Raw genomic sequence first — 15,790 nt, forward strand, 5'->3', positions numbered from 1 at the left:
CTTTGCAGGATTTGTAGCCATAGACTTGTATAGTTGTATAGAATTGTAATCAATACAGTAGGTCACATGGCCTGGAATTTTCATTCATTATCTACAGTATACAACTTTATATTGTATACAAGGATGCAGGGGGGCTGTAGCCTATCCCAGGAGACTTGGGGCACTTAAGGCGGAGTAGACCCTGAGAGGGTGCAGGGCACACACACACTAAGGGTGATTTGGAAATGGAAGTTAACCTAATCTGCATGCCTTTGGACTGTGGGAGGGAACCGAGAAAACCCGAAGGAAAACCCACCAAGCACAGGGAGAACATGCAAAGTCCATGCACACAGACCTGTGGCAGGAATCGAACCCTTGACCATGGAGGTGCCAGGCCACAGTGCTAACCACCATCCGAATGTCATAATATTAAAAAAAAAAAAAAGTGATGTGCTTTCTGCAGACCACATTTTTTACAAATAGATAGATAGATAGATAGATAGATAGATAGATAGATAGATAGATAAGGATAGTAAAACAATAGGCTTGTAGATGCAATTACATATGACCCATACTTCAGCAGAAAAGCATATACTATACAGTATATACATAATAACTGAAAGAAAAACTATATATATAGTTCTTCTTTCAGTCATTTCTGCCTTTAATCTTCTCATATATAGTACAGTACATAAGAGCAAATTGGGTGAATTTTTTGGAGGATTTTGATGCAAGAGATCACATGCCTTAAAGTTACTGAAATAAGTGATTTTATATATATATATATATATATATATATATATATATATATATATATATATATATAAACTCATAATATAAAAAATAAAGGGGTTGGCCTTTGCAGGACATAATCACACATTTTCTAACAAATTTTGGACCAAAGGGGCAAATGAAGTTAATCATACAAAACAAAATAAAAGTATGATATCTATAAAATATAAATCTATTTAAAAATATGCACGGTCATAACATTAAATAAAGGGGGTGTGCCATACATTTTAAAATGGTCAACAGGTCACATGACCTTGGCCTTAGTGAAATAAAACTGTATTCTTTCTATTTATAATTATGAATACTGAATGAATCAATCATACAACGACAGTAACCTCACACACTCACAAATGTAACATTTTCTCCCTATATTTACATTTTATTTCCCAATAAAACTTCTTATGCATGTCAGGATGTTGGTTTTGTAAAGGAGTCGTTTTTCACTGGGGACGGTAATTTACAGACGGTCCCTCACTCAGTCCCAGAGAATCCTGTGAGAGGGCGGTGAGGTTGTTCCTGCTGCCCCGGACTCTGTGCGCGTTTTCCCGCTACAGCTCGCAGCCTGGAGTCCGGTGCGCTCTGCTCTTATACAGTAACTACTCGACTCGTCATCATCACTGAGCGTTCACAGCTTCTACACACTCACACACTAGCACTAGCACATACAGTCCGGACTCCATGGCTGTATAGAGTCACCGCGGTAACCCAGTCCCACTCCCCGAGGCGGTGAAGCATGAGCGGGGAGACTCACACACACCGCCGCCGTTTCCTCTTCTGATCCGCTCAGTTTCCGCCATGAGCTCGGACACCGAGGCGGAGAGCTGGGCCGAGTGCATGGATGTGGCCGTGAGGACAGCGCTCAGAGCCGGACAGGTAACACACACACACACACACAGCACGGCCAATATACTGTACTGTACACAACACACACCGCGCGGTAATTCACCACACAGTATTTAATATTAGACTTGTGTTTTATCTTCATGAGAGCAACACAAGTAGTGCTATAATAATATCTAACACACAGTCATGAACACCCACTTATATTCTAATACACTTTATTTATACAAACATCTGCCATGTGTCTTTTACCTGTAGGCTACACTAAAGCCAACCTTTTCCTGCTGCAGATATAAACATAAACACTCTCTCCCTTTTTCCGTGTTATAAATAACCCCTCTTGTTTCTTCTGATAAGAGGCAGAGTGGAAACAAGGTCAGGTTTCCACTGACAATGCCCCAGGCTGGCTTATGCAAGACTGAGACATGCCTCTTCCAGGGAAGAGTAGAGTAGGGGAGACTGGGGGGGACAGTAGTACAGTAATACTCAAGTCCTCATATCAGACACAAGTTAGTGCAGTGGTACAGAACTTCAGTAAGGTATAGTTAGTAAAAAAAAAAAAAAAAGGATAAATATATACTCACTCATCATCTATACCGCTTTATCCTGGGTCACGGGGACCTGGAGCCTATCAAAGGAGGCTTTGGGCACGAGGCAGGGTACATCCTGGACAGAGTGCCAATCCATCGCAGACACTCACACACTACAGGCAATTTAGGAATCAGCCTGACCTATATGTCTTCGGATTGTGGGAGGAAACCCACCAAGCACGGGAAGAACAAGCAAACTTCATGCACACAGAGACGGGAATCGAACCTGGACCCTGGAGGTGCAAGGCAACATATATATAAAATGTGGACAGTTTGAACTTCAAGTTAAAGGAATACAAACAACAATCGTTGGTGAATCTTCATTTGCATGCTGTTGCGCTGTAAATAATTGCAAAAGGACTTTGTTGAACCTGGCTCTCAGTTTGGGTATTTTATATGCCCTCAGTTCCAACAGCCGCAGATACAGTATGTTGGCTCAAATATGTTTTATCACATAGATGCACTTCATATTTCTGCTTTTTATTATCACCATGATTTCAGAACATACAGTGCATCTGAAAAGCACTCACTTCCGCTTCACTTTGCCCACATTTTGCTATGTTACAGCCTTATTTCAAAATGGATTAAATAAATTAAAATTCTACAAAGCATACCCCATAATGACAACATAACAGAAGTTTGTTTAAAAGCGTTTCAAATTTATTAAACATAAAAAACGGAAAAAAAAATCACATGTACATAAGTATTCACAGCCTTTGCCATGACACTCAAAGTTAAGCTGAGGTACATTCTCTTTCCACTGATCATTTTTGAGATGTTTCTACAACTCGATTGAAGTCCACCAGTGGTAAATTCAGTTAAGTGACCATTATTTTTAAAAGAAACACAAATGTCTCTATAAAGTCCCACAGTTAACAGTGCATGTCAGTGCACAAACCAAGCCATGAAGTCAAAGGAATTGTTTGTAGACCTCAGAGACAGGATTGTATAGAGACACAGGTCTGCAGAAGGGTACAGAATAATTTCTACAGTATTGAACATCCAGATGAGCACAATGCCCCCAATCATGCATAAATGGAAAAAGTTAGGAATCACCAGGACTCTTCCTAGAGCGATCAGGGGTAAAGGGCCTTAGTCAGGGAGGGGACCTAGAACCCGATGGTCACTCTGAAAGAGCTTTCTCTATGGAGAGTGGAAAACCTTCCAGAAGAACAACAATCTTGTAGCCTCATACTCAAAAAGACTGAGGTCTGAGAGTCACAGAGGGTGCCTTTTGGCAAACGTTCGTCATGTGCCATTTACTATTCATAGAGTGGCTTCCGTCTGGTCGTTCTACCATACAGGCCTGATTGGTGGAGTGCTGCAGAGATGGTCTTGTGTAATGGTTGTGCTAGTGCATGTGTAACATGATTTTTTTTTTTTTTTTAGTTTGTTTTGATTGTTTTGCTTGTTCAACAAAATAGCAATTTTTGGATTTAATAAGGTATTAAATTGTAAAAATTTAAATTCTTGGCTAATAATATGTGGGTAATTTTACCATTTTCTGTCGTTCTTATGTCAGGTGTTTTCAACTTGTGGCGATGACAAAATATAAAAATTATCCACTTTCAGCGTTCATAGTGGTCAAAAGAAACTAAATCATAAAATGCACTTACAAAATATTATGACCACCAGTTTAATATTGTGTGGAGTCAATTTATGGACTCTGCTAGACCTCTAAAGGTGAGCTGTGGTATCTGGATGTCAGTAGCAGATCCTTTCAGACCCGTAAGTTGTGTTCTGGAGGCTCCATGGATTGGACTTGTTTTTCCAGCACATCCTTCAGATTCTCAATTTGCTTGAGGTCTGGAGAATTTGGAGGCCAAATCAACAGCTTGAACTCGTTGTTGTGTTTCTCAAACCATTTTTAGCCATTATTGCAGTGTGTTAGTGGACATTACATTAAAGGCTCTTTGTCACCGTTTACCAGATTTTCCTTCTTTGACGCACTTTTGGTACTGTAGGTCCTGACCACTGCAGATCAGGAATATCCCACAAAGGCTGACCCGGTCGTCTAGACATCACAATATGGCCCATGTCAAAGTCACTGAATTCCTTACGGCTGCCCATTTTTCTTCCAACACAATAATTTCACCTTCAGGCACAAACTCTTTACTTGTTGGCTAATATACCCCACCCACTTCCTGGTGTCATTGTTTTGAGATAATCAGTGTTCTTCACTCTTGTGATGTGATTCTCTACAGTATGAACTGTAGGACCCCTTTTTACTGATTATATACAGCCCCATGATTACCTCACCCTTTGATGAAAACGCAGTAATATAAAACCTATTATTGCAGTGTGATTGAATAATTTTCTTTGCTTATCGTGTAATTCTAGAGTGCAAATCAGATTTTACAGCTCACTTGGCAATGCTGTAGGATTTACAATCAAATACAATTAGACCTCATTTCAAAGCTCATGTTTAGACTTATACAAATTGGATATTTTGTTAATAAGAGATGCATGGATTGCAATTTACTTAACTGATACATTTTTTGTTTTGTTTTTTATTTGTTTTTTTTTGTGTTGTTATTTTAAATACATATTTTCTAAAACCTGTAACTGATTACATTTTAAATATACTGTATAGGTTTATAACAAAACATGGATATTTTTATTAAATAATGTTTAAAACTGCTCATGGTTATAGAACATTCTTCTATACAGTATATACTGTAGGACACAGAGGCCCATAGTTGTCTAGTGCTGCTGTGATTGATGTGAGAGTACATCGCTCCCACTGCTCAACTCAACTCCATGCAACAGATGCTCATAGTGGAATTTGAACTTTGCGATCTCCAGATTATTGTGTGACAATGTTTTTGTGTTGTGCTCTATGGACGTGAATGCATGATTGGCACAAAAACAATCTTGTCCTATTAAGCTGGGAAAAAAAATCCCCTTCCAGGGCCTGACCAGCCCTGACCAGTGCATCTCTAATGTTATATTATCGTACAGTATATTGGGTTACATTCTCACTGTATCAAACCCCATTCCTGCATATCTCTGATGTATAGGTTTGGTAAGAACAATTTATGTCGTATTCTCTTCTCCGTCTTAGATGGTCCGGGTGTCCGTGATGCAAGAGAAGCGTGTGAGCAGTAAAAGCACTCCTGCAGACCTGGTGACGGAGGCTGACCAGCAAGTGGAAGAGCTGATCATCTCCACACTCAGGGAGAAGTTTCCCTCACACAGGTACACACACTATATGTGCAGATTTTTGACCATTCCTTACTCCTCCATGTCTTGGTATGCATTGAGGCCAGGCCCAATTCCTAAAGAACAACCACGCATGACTGCACACCAGTGCACAAAGCAAGGTCCATAAGAACATGGATGAGCGAGTTCAGTGTGGAAGATTCAACAGTGTGAGTTGAATTAGAGCGGAGACTGCGAGCCAAGCCTTCTCATCCAGGCTTTCACAAATGCGCTTCTGGTCCAAATTCCCATAAACACACTCCTAAACCTTGTGGAAAGCCTTCCCAGAAGAGCTGAAGCTGTTATATCTGTGAAGGGTGGGCTAACATCATAATAAACCCTGTGGATTAATCATTGGATGTTACTCAAGTTCATATGCATGTAAGGCAGGTGAGTAAATACTTATATATTACAGAAAAGAATATGCAAATTGTAATTGTAGACTGAAGGTATAAAAATATAGAATGGGAAAAATATGTTGAATTATGAAATATGAGATGAAATGATGTGTAGGTCAGTGAAAAAAACAAAAACAAAAAAAAGGCACTGCCAGTCCATGTTCCAAGGAGCAAGTTTGTCCTCATTTTATGTGTAAATGAGGTCAAAGAAGAACAAGAAATGTGCAACATAGCGAGTAATGTGCTACATAATGATCCTGATGTGTAAGCAGGAAAGTAGGTTGTGTGTGTTTTTTATGGTTTAAAAGGATAAAAAAGCAACTTCGATCAGTTTATTTCTTTGTGGAGTTCTGCTTGAGTGCCCGAATAGCCTGCGGAAAGAAGCGCGTCCTCGGTGCCTCCGTGTTGGCCTACAAAGAGCAAAAGCACATTCCTGACCGCAACATAGAGAACTCTTCTTTGGGTGAACAGTTAAAAATGGATATTCATATGTTTTGCTCTGTAGTTGTCTTATGGCAAGCCCTGTTCAATAATGGCACTTCGATAATGCACTGAAAAAAATCTGTTTATTTTTATGTCTGTAATAAATATGTATTGTAATAAATATTCAGTATGTTGTAATGTTTCCCATCTTGTTTGAAATGCCAGTAAGATGTACAGTAGGCTATTTTTATTATAGGTTACAGATTGTTTCTCCTACATTTCAGGTTTATCGGAGAGGAGTCGTCTGCTGCAGGAGAGAAGTGTGTGCTTACGGATAATCCTACATGGATCATAGATCCAATCGATGGCACGTGTAACTTTGTTCACAGGTACATACTTTGAAGTTCTACCAACTAGTTAATTATTTATTCCAGGATTAGATTCTATTGTTTTACTTTTGCATAGTGTAAATTTTACAGCTAAAATTTTTCTATATTTGTATAGTTTTTATTATATTTTTTTTCGATATTTTATATTCTTTATTTAAATGATTTCTTTTTTTATTATCATAATTTTATTTTATATTCTTTACTTAAATACTCTTATCTTTTTAAATTTGAAATACATTATTTTTAATTTCCAGTTTTCCCATGGTTGCTGTAAGCATTGGCTTTGCAGTAAAGAAACAGGTAGGTCAATGCCAAAACTCTAATAACATACACATATTATCACTTTTAACAGTAGACATCTGGGTTGTTTTTTATGTTCTCTGTCATAAATAATATACTGAATGATGATCACTCGTGTGCAGCTGGAGTTTGGGGTCATATACCACTGTTTTGATGGGACACTGTACACTGGCAGGAGAGGTCACGGAGCATTTTGCAATGGAGTGCGAATACATGTTTCAAAGCAGAAAGGTGAGAGAGTTTTTTTTTCCCCTTTCTTTGATCTTTGAAAGGCTGCACATTGCTTTGTTTTGTTTTTTTTGTAGGATAGTGCTACTGTGTGTGACAAACTATTCTAAAATATGTGTGCAAATAAATAGCTTTCTAAATGACAAGTTCTTCCTCTTTATTTCAGATATTTCCAAAGCCCTCATTCTAACAGAGATCGGGGCAAAGCGAGATCCTCACACACTGGATATCTTTTTGGGGAATATGAAACATTTTTTGAGTGCACCAGTCCATGGGTGAGAGGTTGTTTCTGTTCAAGGTTGCTTATGTGTGCATGTACAGTAAATAATGGTATAAAAAAAGCACTCATTTTTAAAAAGAACCCCAGTTATTTAACACTTTTGGGCTAATATTGCCCAAACCTAATCTCAGTTTTAGAGCTATATCCTTTCTCATTTAACCAAAATGCCCAAACGTTTTTGATCATCTCTGATTGGTTTGAATTTATTGATTAATTTCCTATAACAGACTGTTCTGGCTGGTTTTTATTACTGTGCTCATTTATTTTATGGTAACTCGAGTAGCTGCATTTTAAGTCTTATCTGTTTAAAAAAAGAGAACCAAGAGAGGCCTTCGTTTGTCATTTACATTTACATTAAGGCATTTGGCAGACGCTCTTATCCAGAGTGACTTACATTTTTATCTCTTTACACATCAGAGCAGTTGAGGGTTAAGGACCTTGCTCAAGAGCCCAACAGTGGCAACTTGGTTGTTGTGGGGTTTGAACCTGGGATCTTCCGAACCGTAGTCTAATGCCTTAACCACTGAGCTACCCCTGGCCTGGTCATCACAGTAGGTGCATCACTAATAATGGGAATAATAGCCTAATCCGAATAAGAAAAATTCATCATGTTAAACCTCTTAATCAGAACAATCTGAACTGATCCAGCCCGATCCGAATGACTTTTCAGTAGGTGGAGTTGTAAGCCTTTGATAATCTGTTTAATAGGTAAATATTAGCAATTTAAACACTTGATTTGGGTCTCTGGCTAAGGAGGGGGCACCGACTGAAACAACTTCTAGTGTATTTGTCCCAGATTAAACACTTCACAGAAGGCAGAGGCACTTTGTCAAGAAGTTATATTCTGAAAACTTTTTTGGAACATCTGATCACCTCCGCATATCTACAGTACATCAAAAGACTCAAGTTACTGTAGAAGCTCTTATTGGAATGATTCCAGTCATATTATTTTTTAACAATTTTATATATAATAATATACTCGTATATACTCGTATATATAATAATAAACTCGTTACAAGGTTCGTTGCATGCTCTGTTTTTTTTCCCCACAGTCCAAAGACATGCAGATTAGGCTAATTGTCATTCCCAAATTGCCCGTAGTGTGTAAGTGAGTGTGTGTAGGCACATGTGCCGTGCGATGGATTGGCACCGCGTTCAGGGTGTACACCGCCCTAAGTCTCCTGGGATAGGCTCCAGGTCCACTGCAACTCTGTATACAGAATAAAGCAGCATAGATGACAAGTGAGTGAGTGAGAACATTAAGGTTTCTTTAAATATTTCCACAAGCAAAATTGGTTAAAGGAACTAATTATAAACAAACATTTTGTGGGAGTATTAATCTCACTTACTCATTGTCTATACTACTTAATTCTGTATACACACATACAGGACACACACTCACAAGCTCATTCACACAGTACAGGTAATTTGTGAATGCCAGTTAGTCTAATCTGCATGTCTTCAAACTATGGGAGGAAACCAAAGTACCCCGAGGAAACCCACACAAAGTATGGAGAGAACATGCAAAGTCCATGCACATACAGTAGGGGCGGGAATCGAACCTGGCCAAGAATCGAACCCGGCCCCTGGAGGTGCAAGGCGACAGTGCTAACCACTACACCGCCCCACGGGTATTAATGTATAACTTAATTATACCTCAATACCTTAGGGTAGATAGTGGTTTCCACCGAGTGTGTTACCCCGCGCTGTGATGCAGTAGTACTTGGTAAACTGTACTCCAGGGCACACACCAGCACACACCAGCTGTCTTACACCAGTCTCATTTGTGTGTGTGTGTGTCTGCTTAGAGTGAGGATCATAGGCAGCTCAACTTTAGCACTGTGTCAGGTTGCGACCGGAGCAGCCGAGGCGTACTACCAGTACGGTCTGCACTGCTGGGACATCGCTGCAGCAGCTATCATCATCAGTGAAGCAGGAGGCTGTGTGATCGACACCACAGGTCAGCACCACTCTTACTTTTCGTGCACATCATTAAACAGACTTTTCATGCAGACATTTCACTTCCTGTTTAAACTAAAGCGTGCGCTCTCTCTCTCGATTTACCACAAGCTCGATCTTGACCGGAGAAAAAAAATATTTACACAGATATTTTTGGCGCTACAGTGACTGTGGATTTTTCCATTCAGCATGATGTGGATTTAATTCTGCAATATAGCAAATATTAGTGTCATGTTATTTATAGCGAGTGTTATGCGAATTCCTTGAAAGGATGTCGGATTTAGTTTGGGATTTGTACACTTGTAAATAACGCCGTATTTGGTTAACATTATTACAGTCGTGGTTATGCATAATGCTTTGATCCAAAGCATCCTGGCATTGGCTTAGTGTGCTAAATATTCCCCTCCATTCAGACAGAATCTGTTATAACTCCTTTTCAAATACACTGCCTGTTCCAAAAAAAAAAAAAAGTTGCACACTCTAATATTTTATTGGGCCGCTTTTAGTTTTGATTAAAACCTGCATTCACCATGGTAGTGTTTTGACAACCTCGTGCATCATCATAACATTTATTTTTGTCCCTGAGTTCCATTAATTATGGCTTAGATTCTGTCTTGATGACAGGAAAGACTTTAACTGAGTTAAAGGTCAGCACTCTGAGTGTCAGCACTCATACTTCCAGAACCATTATTTCCCAACTCGAGACCTGGAATATGCCTGTGCCATCAGGGAGAAAAAATCAATTGATGTGATTGATGATAACCTGGTCAATTAGTACATTCAGATCGTCAGCTGACCTAATTTTATTGCTACATAATGTTACTGAGTCTAGACCTGACCGACTGTAGCAACTCCAGATCATAACACTGGCTCTGGAGGCTTGTACAGTGTGATGGGTGATGATCAGCAATCATCAGATCACATGACCTTTTTCTGTAATTCTTTTTTATTAATCTTACAATTAATTGGCTTTCTTATGGCCACACAGCTGTTTAGTCCCAATCTTGTGAGATCTTGTTGTGTGTTTATGGAAATGCTCTCACTTTCACTACTCAACATAGCTATGATTTCAACTGTTGATGTTTTTTATTTATTTATTATTATTATTATCATTTTTTAATGATGCAGCTTCACCAAGCTTGATTGATTGATTGATCTCTGATCATGGTCATTTATGTTTTTTTAACCACATTTCTTCCGCAGTTTTGATGGTTCAGCATTATTCCTCCAGGTACTAATAAAATGTTGGACCGCTAACTCAATCTCCATAATTGTTTATTTTGCTTGATGCAATATTTTTTGGAATAAAACACTGTAGCTTGTGTTAGGGGAGAAATAATCATATTTGGGGTAGAAACAGTGCTTATCTTTTGCTCTACTTCCCATCAGGCCTCATCTCATCATGTATTGTTTTTTCTGTTCCCACCCCCGACTGTGTTCTCCAGTATTATCCAGTAGATGTACAACAAATAATAGGGATCCCTGAGCACGTATGTGGAGCACTTAAAAGAGCACTGTTAAACTTGTTGCCATAACAACCTGTTATGTGCACCTGCTTCATATCCTGGAGACATTTGCGATTATATAGTGACCTTCTGAACATGAGGACATGAACCTTTCAGACACAAATCCTCTGTGTGTGAGATAATAACTACTACCATCAACACATCAAATGACATCGGATTTATGTTTTACTGAATGCAAACCTTATTGCAATCGCAGATATTTGTCTCTGTTGGAGATATTTGTTCATCCTACAAGGCCTGTCTGTCTTACGGACAGTTTTTGCAGTGTCTTTGGGCTGTTCGGTGGAAGGTGGGCAGCCGCATATCATGGCAGACCAGATTGTGTGAGAGTAGACAAAGAAGCTCTGTTGGACAGTGAGGGCAGCGAGGTCAAGATCGTGTGGTCGGCCAAATGCTTCCCCTCTCACTCCGTCGGTCACAGCGAGATAGAGGAAGGGGTAAAGGGAGAGATCCGTGTAAAGGGAGTTGCCAAGTTACCATGCTTGTGCTGATGTTTGGTTTGCAGTGTTTCGGCTCTGACCACATCACTCTATTGATCTAGAGAGTCGCGAGCTCAGTAAAAAAGCAGTTCCAGCACGTTCTCATTCAGGCACTGTCTGCTGTTAGCTCCGAGTGACCCTTGCTCCACTGTATGGTTACATTATTGTAAGAGTGACCGTGACCGCTTTTGTCAGGTTTTTATTCTTCTGTTGGTCATCGCTTAAAAAAACAAATAACAGCACATTAACTGGAGGAGTGTGCTACTTTGGGTGAATAGATATAAAAATGTAAATTTAAATACAAATTAAAACAACTTATACCACAGTGGTGTTGAATCCTCAGTTCTGATTGGTCAGAAGGTGGAATTAATTCTAATGTTTCAGTATTTCTTGAGTAACAGCTTAATTACAGGATGTTGTATAGTTAACATGCTACATAATAATAATAATAATAATAATAATAATAATAATAATAATAATAAACACCTAAAATGTGCTGATATGTAACAAAGAAAAAGATGCATTTGTTGAATTGTGGAGCTTTCTTTTAGGCAATGTTTAAATGTCATGGAAAGAGTCTCTAGTTTAAGCACTTTGTAACAGCCGTTTTTTTTTTTTTTTTTTTTTTTTTAAACCAAAAATGTTTTTTATTCTTTTTCTTTTTTTCTTGGGGACTGTTCCACTAGTAATAATAACTGATACACTGATTTTCTTTTCCCCTTTTATATTGTCTGATTTCTTTTATACTATTTATGTACTTCACTTATTGTCACTCAGCCTAGGAAAATAGGTTTGAATAATTGCAAATCACACTTTCATACCATACTTTTTAAATTATTTAAAAACTTTTTCTAAATTAGTATTAGTTTTCTAATTAAAAGTTATAAATACAAATCCTACTTCCACAGTACATCTGTGGGGATTCTCAGTCTTGTGTTATCTGGGAGTCATGGATTCATGTCAACTGGATGTTTTTTGGATGTTTGATTGTAGAATACAATTTGAGCCAATATACTGTACAGTACCTCATAACAAAATGTGTCTAAACCTGACTGAACCATCTCTACCATTTGGTTGAGGTATGCTAAGCTTACAGCTAGAGCGGTCTCTTTCAATGATATGGCTTTGCATTTAATTTCTAGTATGCCATGATGAAGGTGGATACCATACCCAACAAAATTTTATATGACTATTAATGATGTGTATTTATTTATTTATTTATTTATTTAGTATTTAGTATTTGTAGATGTACAAACTGTAAAAAAAAAAAATTAATTATAATGCACTCACTTAGGGTGGTACAGTGGTGTAGTGGTTAGCATATAATATGAAATTACAGGTAGGAGATTGCATGTTCTCCTAATGCAGAGTAGGAAAAGGGGTGTTTCCACATTGACCATGAGTGAGTGTGTGCTTGTGTGTCCTGCGATTGATCAGCACCCCATCCAGGGTGTACTCTGCCTTGTGCCCCCAAGACCCCTCAGATAGCCTCCAGGCTTCTTATGACGCTTATAATATAGGGAATGAATAAGGGAGGTGTTTATTATTGCCACAATTTTTATACATACATACATAAATACATACAGTTGTGTTCAAAATAAAAGCAGTGTGTTGAAAAAAGTAAGTACAGCTCCATATCCATATAATAACTTTTGATTTTAAATTACACAAATGCATTGGACGCCCTGCACGTTTTATTCTGAATCACAACATGAAGAAACTGCTAAAGATCAAAGCACTAAATGGAATATTAGTTTACAGAAAGTGAAGAAAAACAAATATTAGTCTGTTCCAAAAACATTGCAGTGTCATCATTCATCTTTACAAAGTGATGATTTACAGATTAAACAAAAATGCTTGTAGTTTAATCTTTTTTGTGCATCTTTGAACTGATATTTAGTTGTATAACCATGGTTTCTGAGAACTGCTTCACATCTGCGACAATTGTACAACACGCCACAATTCCTCTACATTTCTTGGTTTTCTTCAGAAACGGCATTTTTAATGTCAGCCCACAAGTTTTCTACTGGATTAAGGGCTGGCCATTCCATAACGTCAATCTTGTTGGTTTTGGAACCAAGATGCTGCTCGCTTACTGGTGTGTTTGGGGTCGTTGTCTTGTTAAAACACCCGTTTCAAAGGCATTTCCACTTTGGCATAAGGCAACATGACCTCTTTAAGTATTCTGATGTACTCAAATTAATCCATGATCCCTGAAATGTGATGAATAGGCCCAACACCATAGTACGAGAAGCATCCCCATATCATGATGCTTGTGTCTCCATGCTTCACTGTCTTCACAGTGTACCGTGGCTTGAATTTAGTGTTTGGGGGTCACCTGACACAAGTTTAGGTGTTCTTTGACCATGCTGGAACTGATCATTGGCTGAGTCTTTGCCAATTCTGTTATTCTTCGATCCATTCGAATGGTAGTTTTCCTTTTTTTTTCACATCTTTCTGGTTTTGGTCTCCATTTTAAAGCATTTAATATCATTTTAGCAGAGCAGCCTATCATTTTCTGCATTTTTGTATGTTTTTTTCCATCTCTAATCAACTTTTAAATCATAGTACGCTGTTGTTCTGAACAATGTCTGAAACGACCTGTTTCAAAAGGGAAATGCACAGGACAACCTTTTCTGCATTTATCCTTAAATAAGGGGAACTTGTGAAGAGAAATCGAAAGCCAGAGCCTCCATCTTTTAAATGTCTTTGCACTGTTACACTTTATGTGTATGCGTATAAATGCTAATACACTAAATGCTTCTCTCCCAGGGGGTCCTCTTGATCTCATGTCCCGCCGTGTTGTTGCTGCTGGCTCCCGGGAGATAGCGGATTACGTCGTCCAGCAGCTCAAGCCAATCAGCTACGGGCGTGATGATGATGATGACCCCTGACCCATCAACCGGAGCCCTTCATCAGCAAATCTCAGCCTTTTACCTCAAACCCTTTGAATCCTGCCATGTTGTCTGTACTTTTCTTTATACAATGCTCTGTTTTTATAGAGATTATGATTTTTTTTTGTCAATCCGCTGGAGGTTTAAAGTAATGCCTTATATTGCAGTCGTTTTTCCTGAGGAAATATATGAGTGAAAAAACTGAACCGAATTAACAACTGCACTGCATGTTTCTGGGTATTAGTAGGGATTTTGGCAACTAGGTCCCATTATGCAATTCATGTATTTACTCAGGAATTAAGAAATTCTTTTGTAATTTAAGGCTTTAACATGTATAAGAAAACATATTCACTATATAATGATATAGCATAAAACACCTTATTCTGTATAATTATTAACACCAGTGTGGCGTTGCTTATGTAATTTACAATCTGCGGTGTGTTGCCACTTGCATGGCAAAGTTGTGTGTATTCCTGAAGTTTTAGATTTACTCTAGGTTGGAATTGGACAGGTGTTTTTCTGTAGCAGATGAAAAAAAAAAAAACACTATCATAAAGGGATTAAGGTTTCCTGCTATGGGTCCAGCTTTTTATCATAGTAAATAATAATAATGCACAATAGTAATCTTAGTGGTAGCTCCCATAAGACCTGCACCATGTGGCAGGAATATGAAGTGGTTTATTCTTTTTACTATAAAATTGCAGCAAGTGTGGATTCATTTGATGCTATGAGTAGAAAGTTCAGGATTAAATGGTTGAATTAAATACAATCTGTTCAGAAGTTTTTACTATGACTATACACTAAAAAGGTTACTTCAAGAGCGTGCCATAGTCACTGTAACATCTTGAAACGATTACTATATAGACTTCTATAGCTCAGTTGTTGTTCACATTAAACGTCAGAATGAGGAAAATATGTGATCTCCATGACTTTGACCGTGGTATGGTTTTGGTGCCAGACATACTGGTTTGAATATTTCAAAAACTGCTGATCATCTTGGATTTTCACACACAGCAGTCTCTCAAGTTTACACAGACTGGTGTGAAAACAAATACAGCAGAAAATGAGTCTTTTTCTAACCTTCGACTGTCCAGTTTGGGTAAGTCTGTGCCCACTGTAGCCTCAGATTCCTGTTCATGGTTGGCAGGAGCAGATGTTCGGTGATCTTCTGGTGTTGTGGCACATCTCCCACAGGGTTCGACATATTGTGCATTTTGGAATGCTGTTTTGCTCAACGTGATTGTAAAGAGTTACTGTAGCTTTTCATTCAGCTTGGACCAACATGGTAGTTTTCTGCTGACCTACACACAACCTGAATGTTTTTCACTCTGTTCTATGTAAGCTCCAGAGGCTGTATTGTGTTTAGAAGACAATGGGTACTGTAGGTCAGGGTTGGTACTGTAGGCCAGGAGCCACACCTTATATGTCGATCTTGGCTTTGGATTAACTGTAAGATGTGGCTTATGCTTGGTTGAAATGAAAACCTAAACCAACGCCAGCTCTTTCTGGATA

At 38.5% G+C, this 15,790-nt stretch overlaps 1 protein-coding gene across 1 annotated transcript in view; it reads left to right on the forward strand.

The window, feature by feature from the left end:
- The first annotated feature begins 1,263 nt into the window (after positions 1–1,263).
- impa2 (inositol monophosphatase 2) overlaps positions 1,264–15,790 on the forward strand; it is a 15,655-nt gene continuing 1,128 nt past the window's right edge. The window contains exons 1-8 of the mRNA XM_053493533.1: positions 1,264–1,644; positions 5,266–5,399; positions 6,508–6,612; positions 6,867–6,912; positions 7,035–7,143; positions 7,307–7,415; positions 9,229–9,380; positions 14,157–15,790. The exon at positions 14,157–15,790 is cut by the window's right edge and continues 1,128 nt beyond it. Coding sequence (XP_053349508.1) covers positions 1,567–1,644; positions 5,266–5,399; positions 6,508–6,612; positions 6,867–6,912; positions 7,035–7,143; positions 7,307–7,415; positions 9,229–9,380; positions 14,157–14,278 — 855 coding nt within the window. The 5' untranslated portion in view covers positions 1,264–1,566 and the 3' untranslated portion in view covers positions 14,279–15,790. The remainder of the gene's footprint in view (positions 1,645–5,265; positions 5,400–6,507; positions 6,613–6,866; positions 6,913–7,034; positions 7,144–7,306; positions 7,416–9,228; positions 9,381–14,156) is intronic.

Source organism: Clarias gariepinus, chromosome 4 (assembly GCF_024256425.1).
Source record: "Clarias gariepinus isolate MV-2021 ecotype Netherlands chromosome 4, CGAR_prim_01v2, whole genome shotgun sequence".
NCBI lineage: Eukaryota > Metazoa > Chordata > Actinopteri > Siluriformes > Clariidae > Clarias > Clarias gariepinus.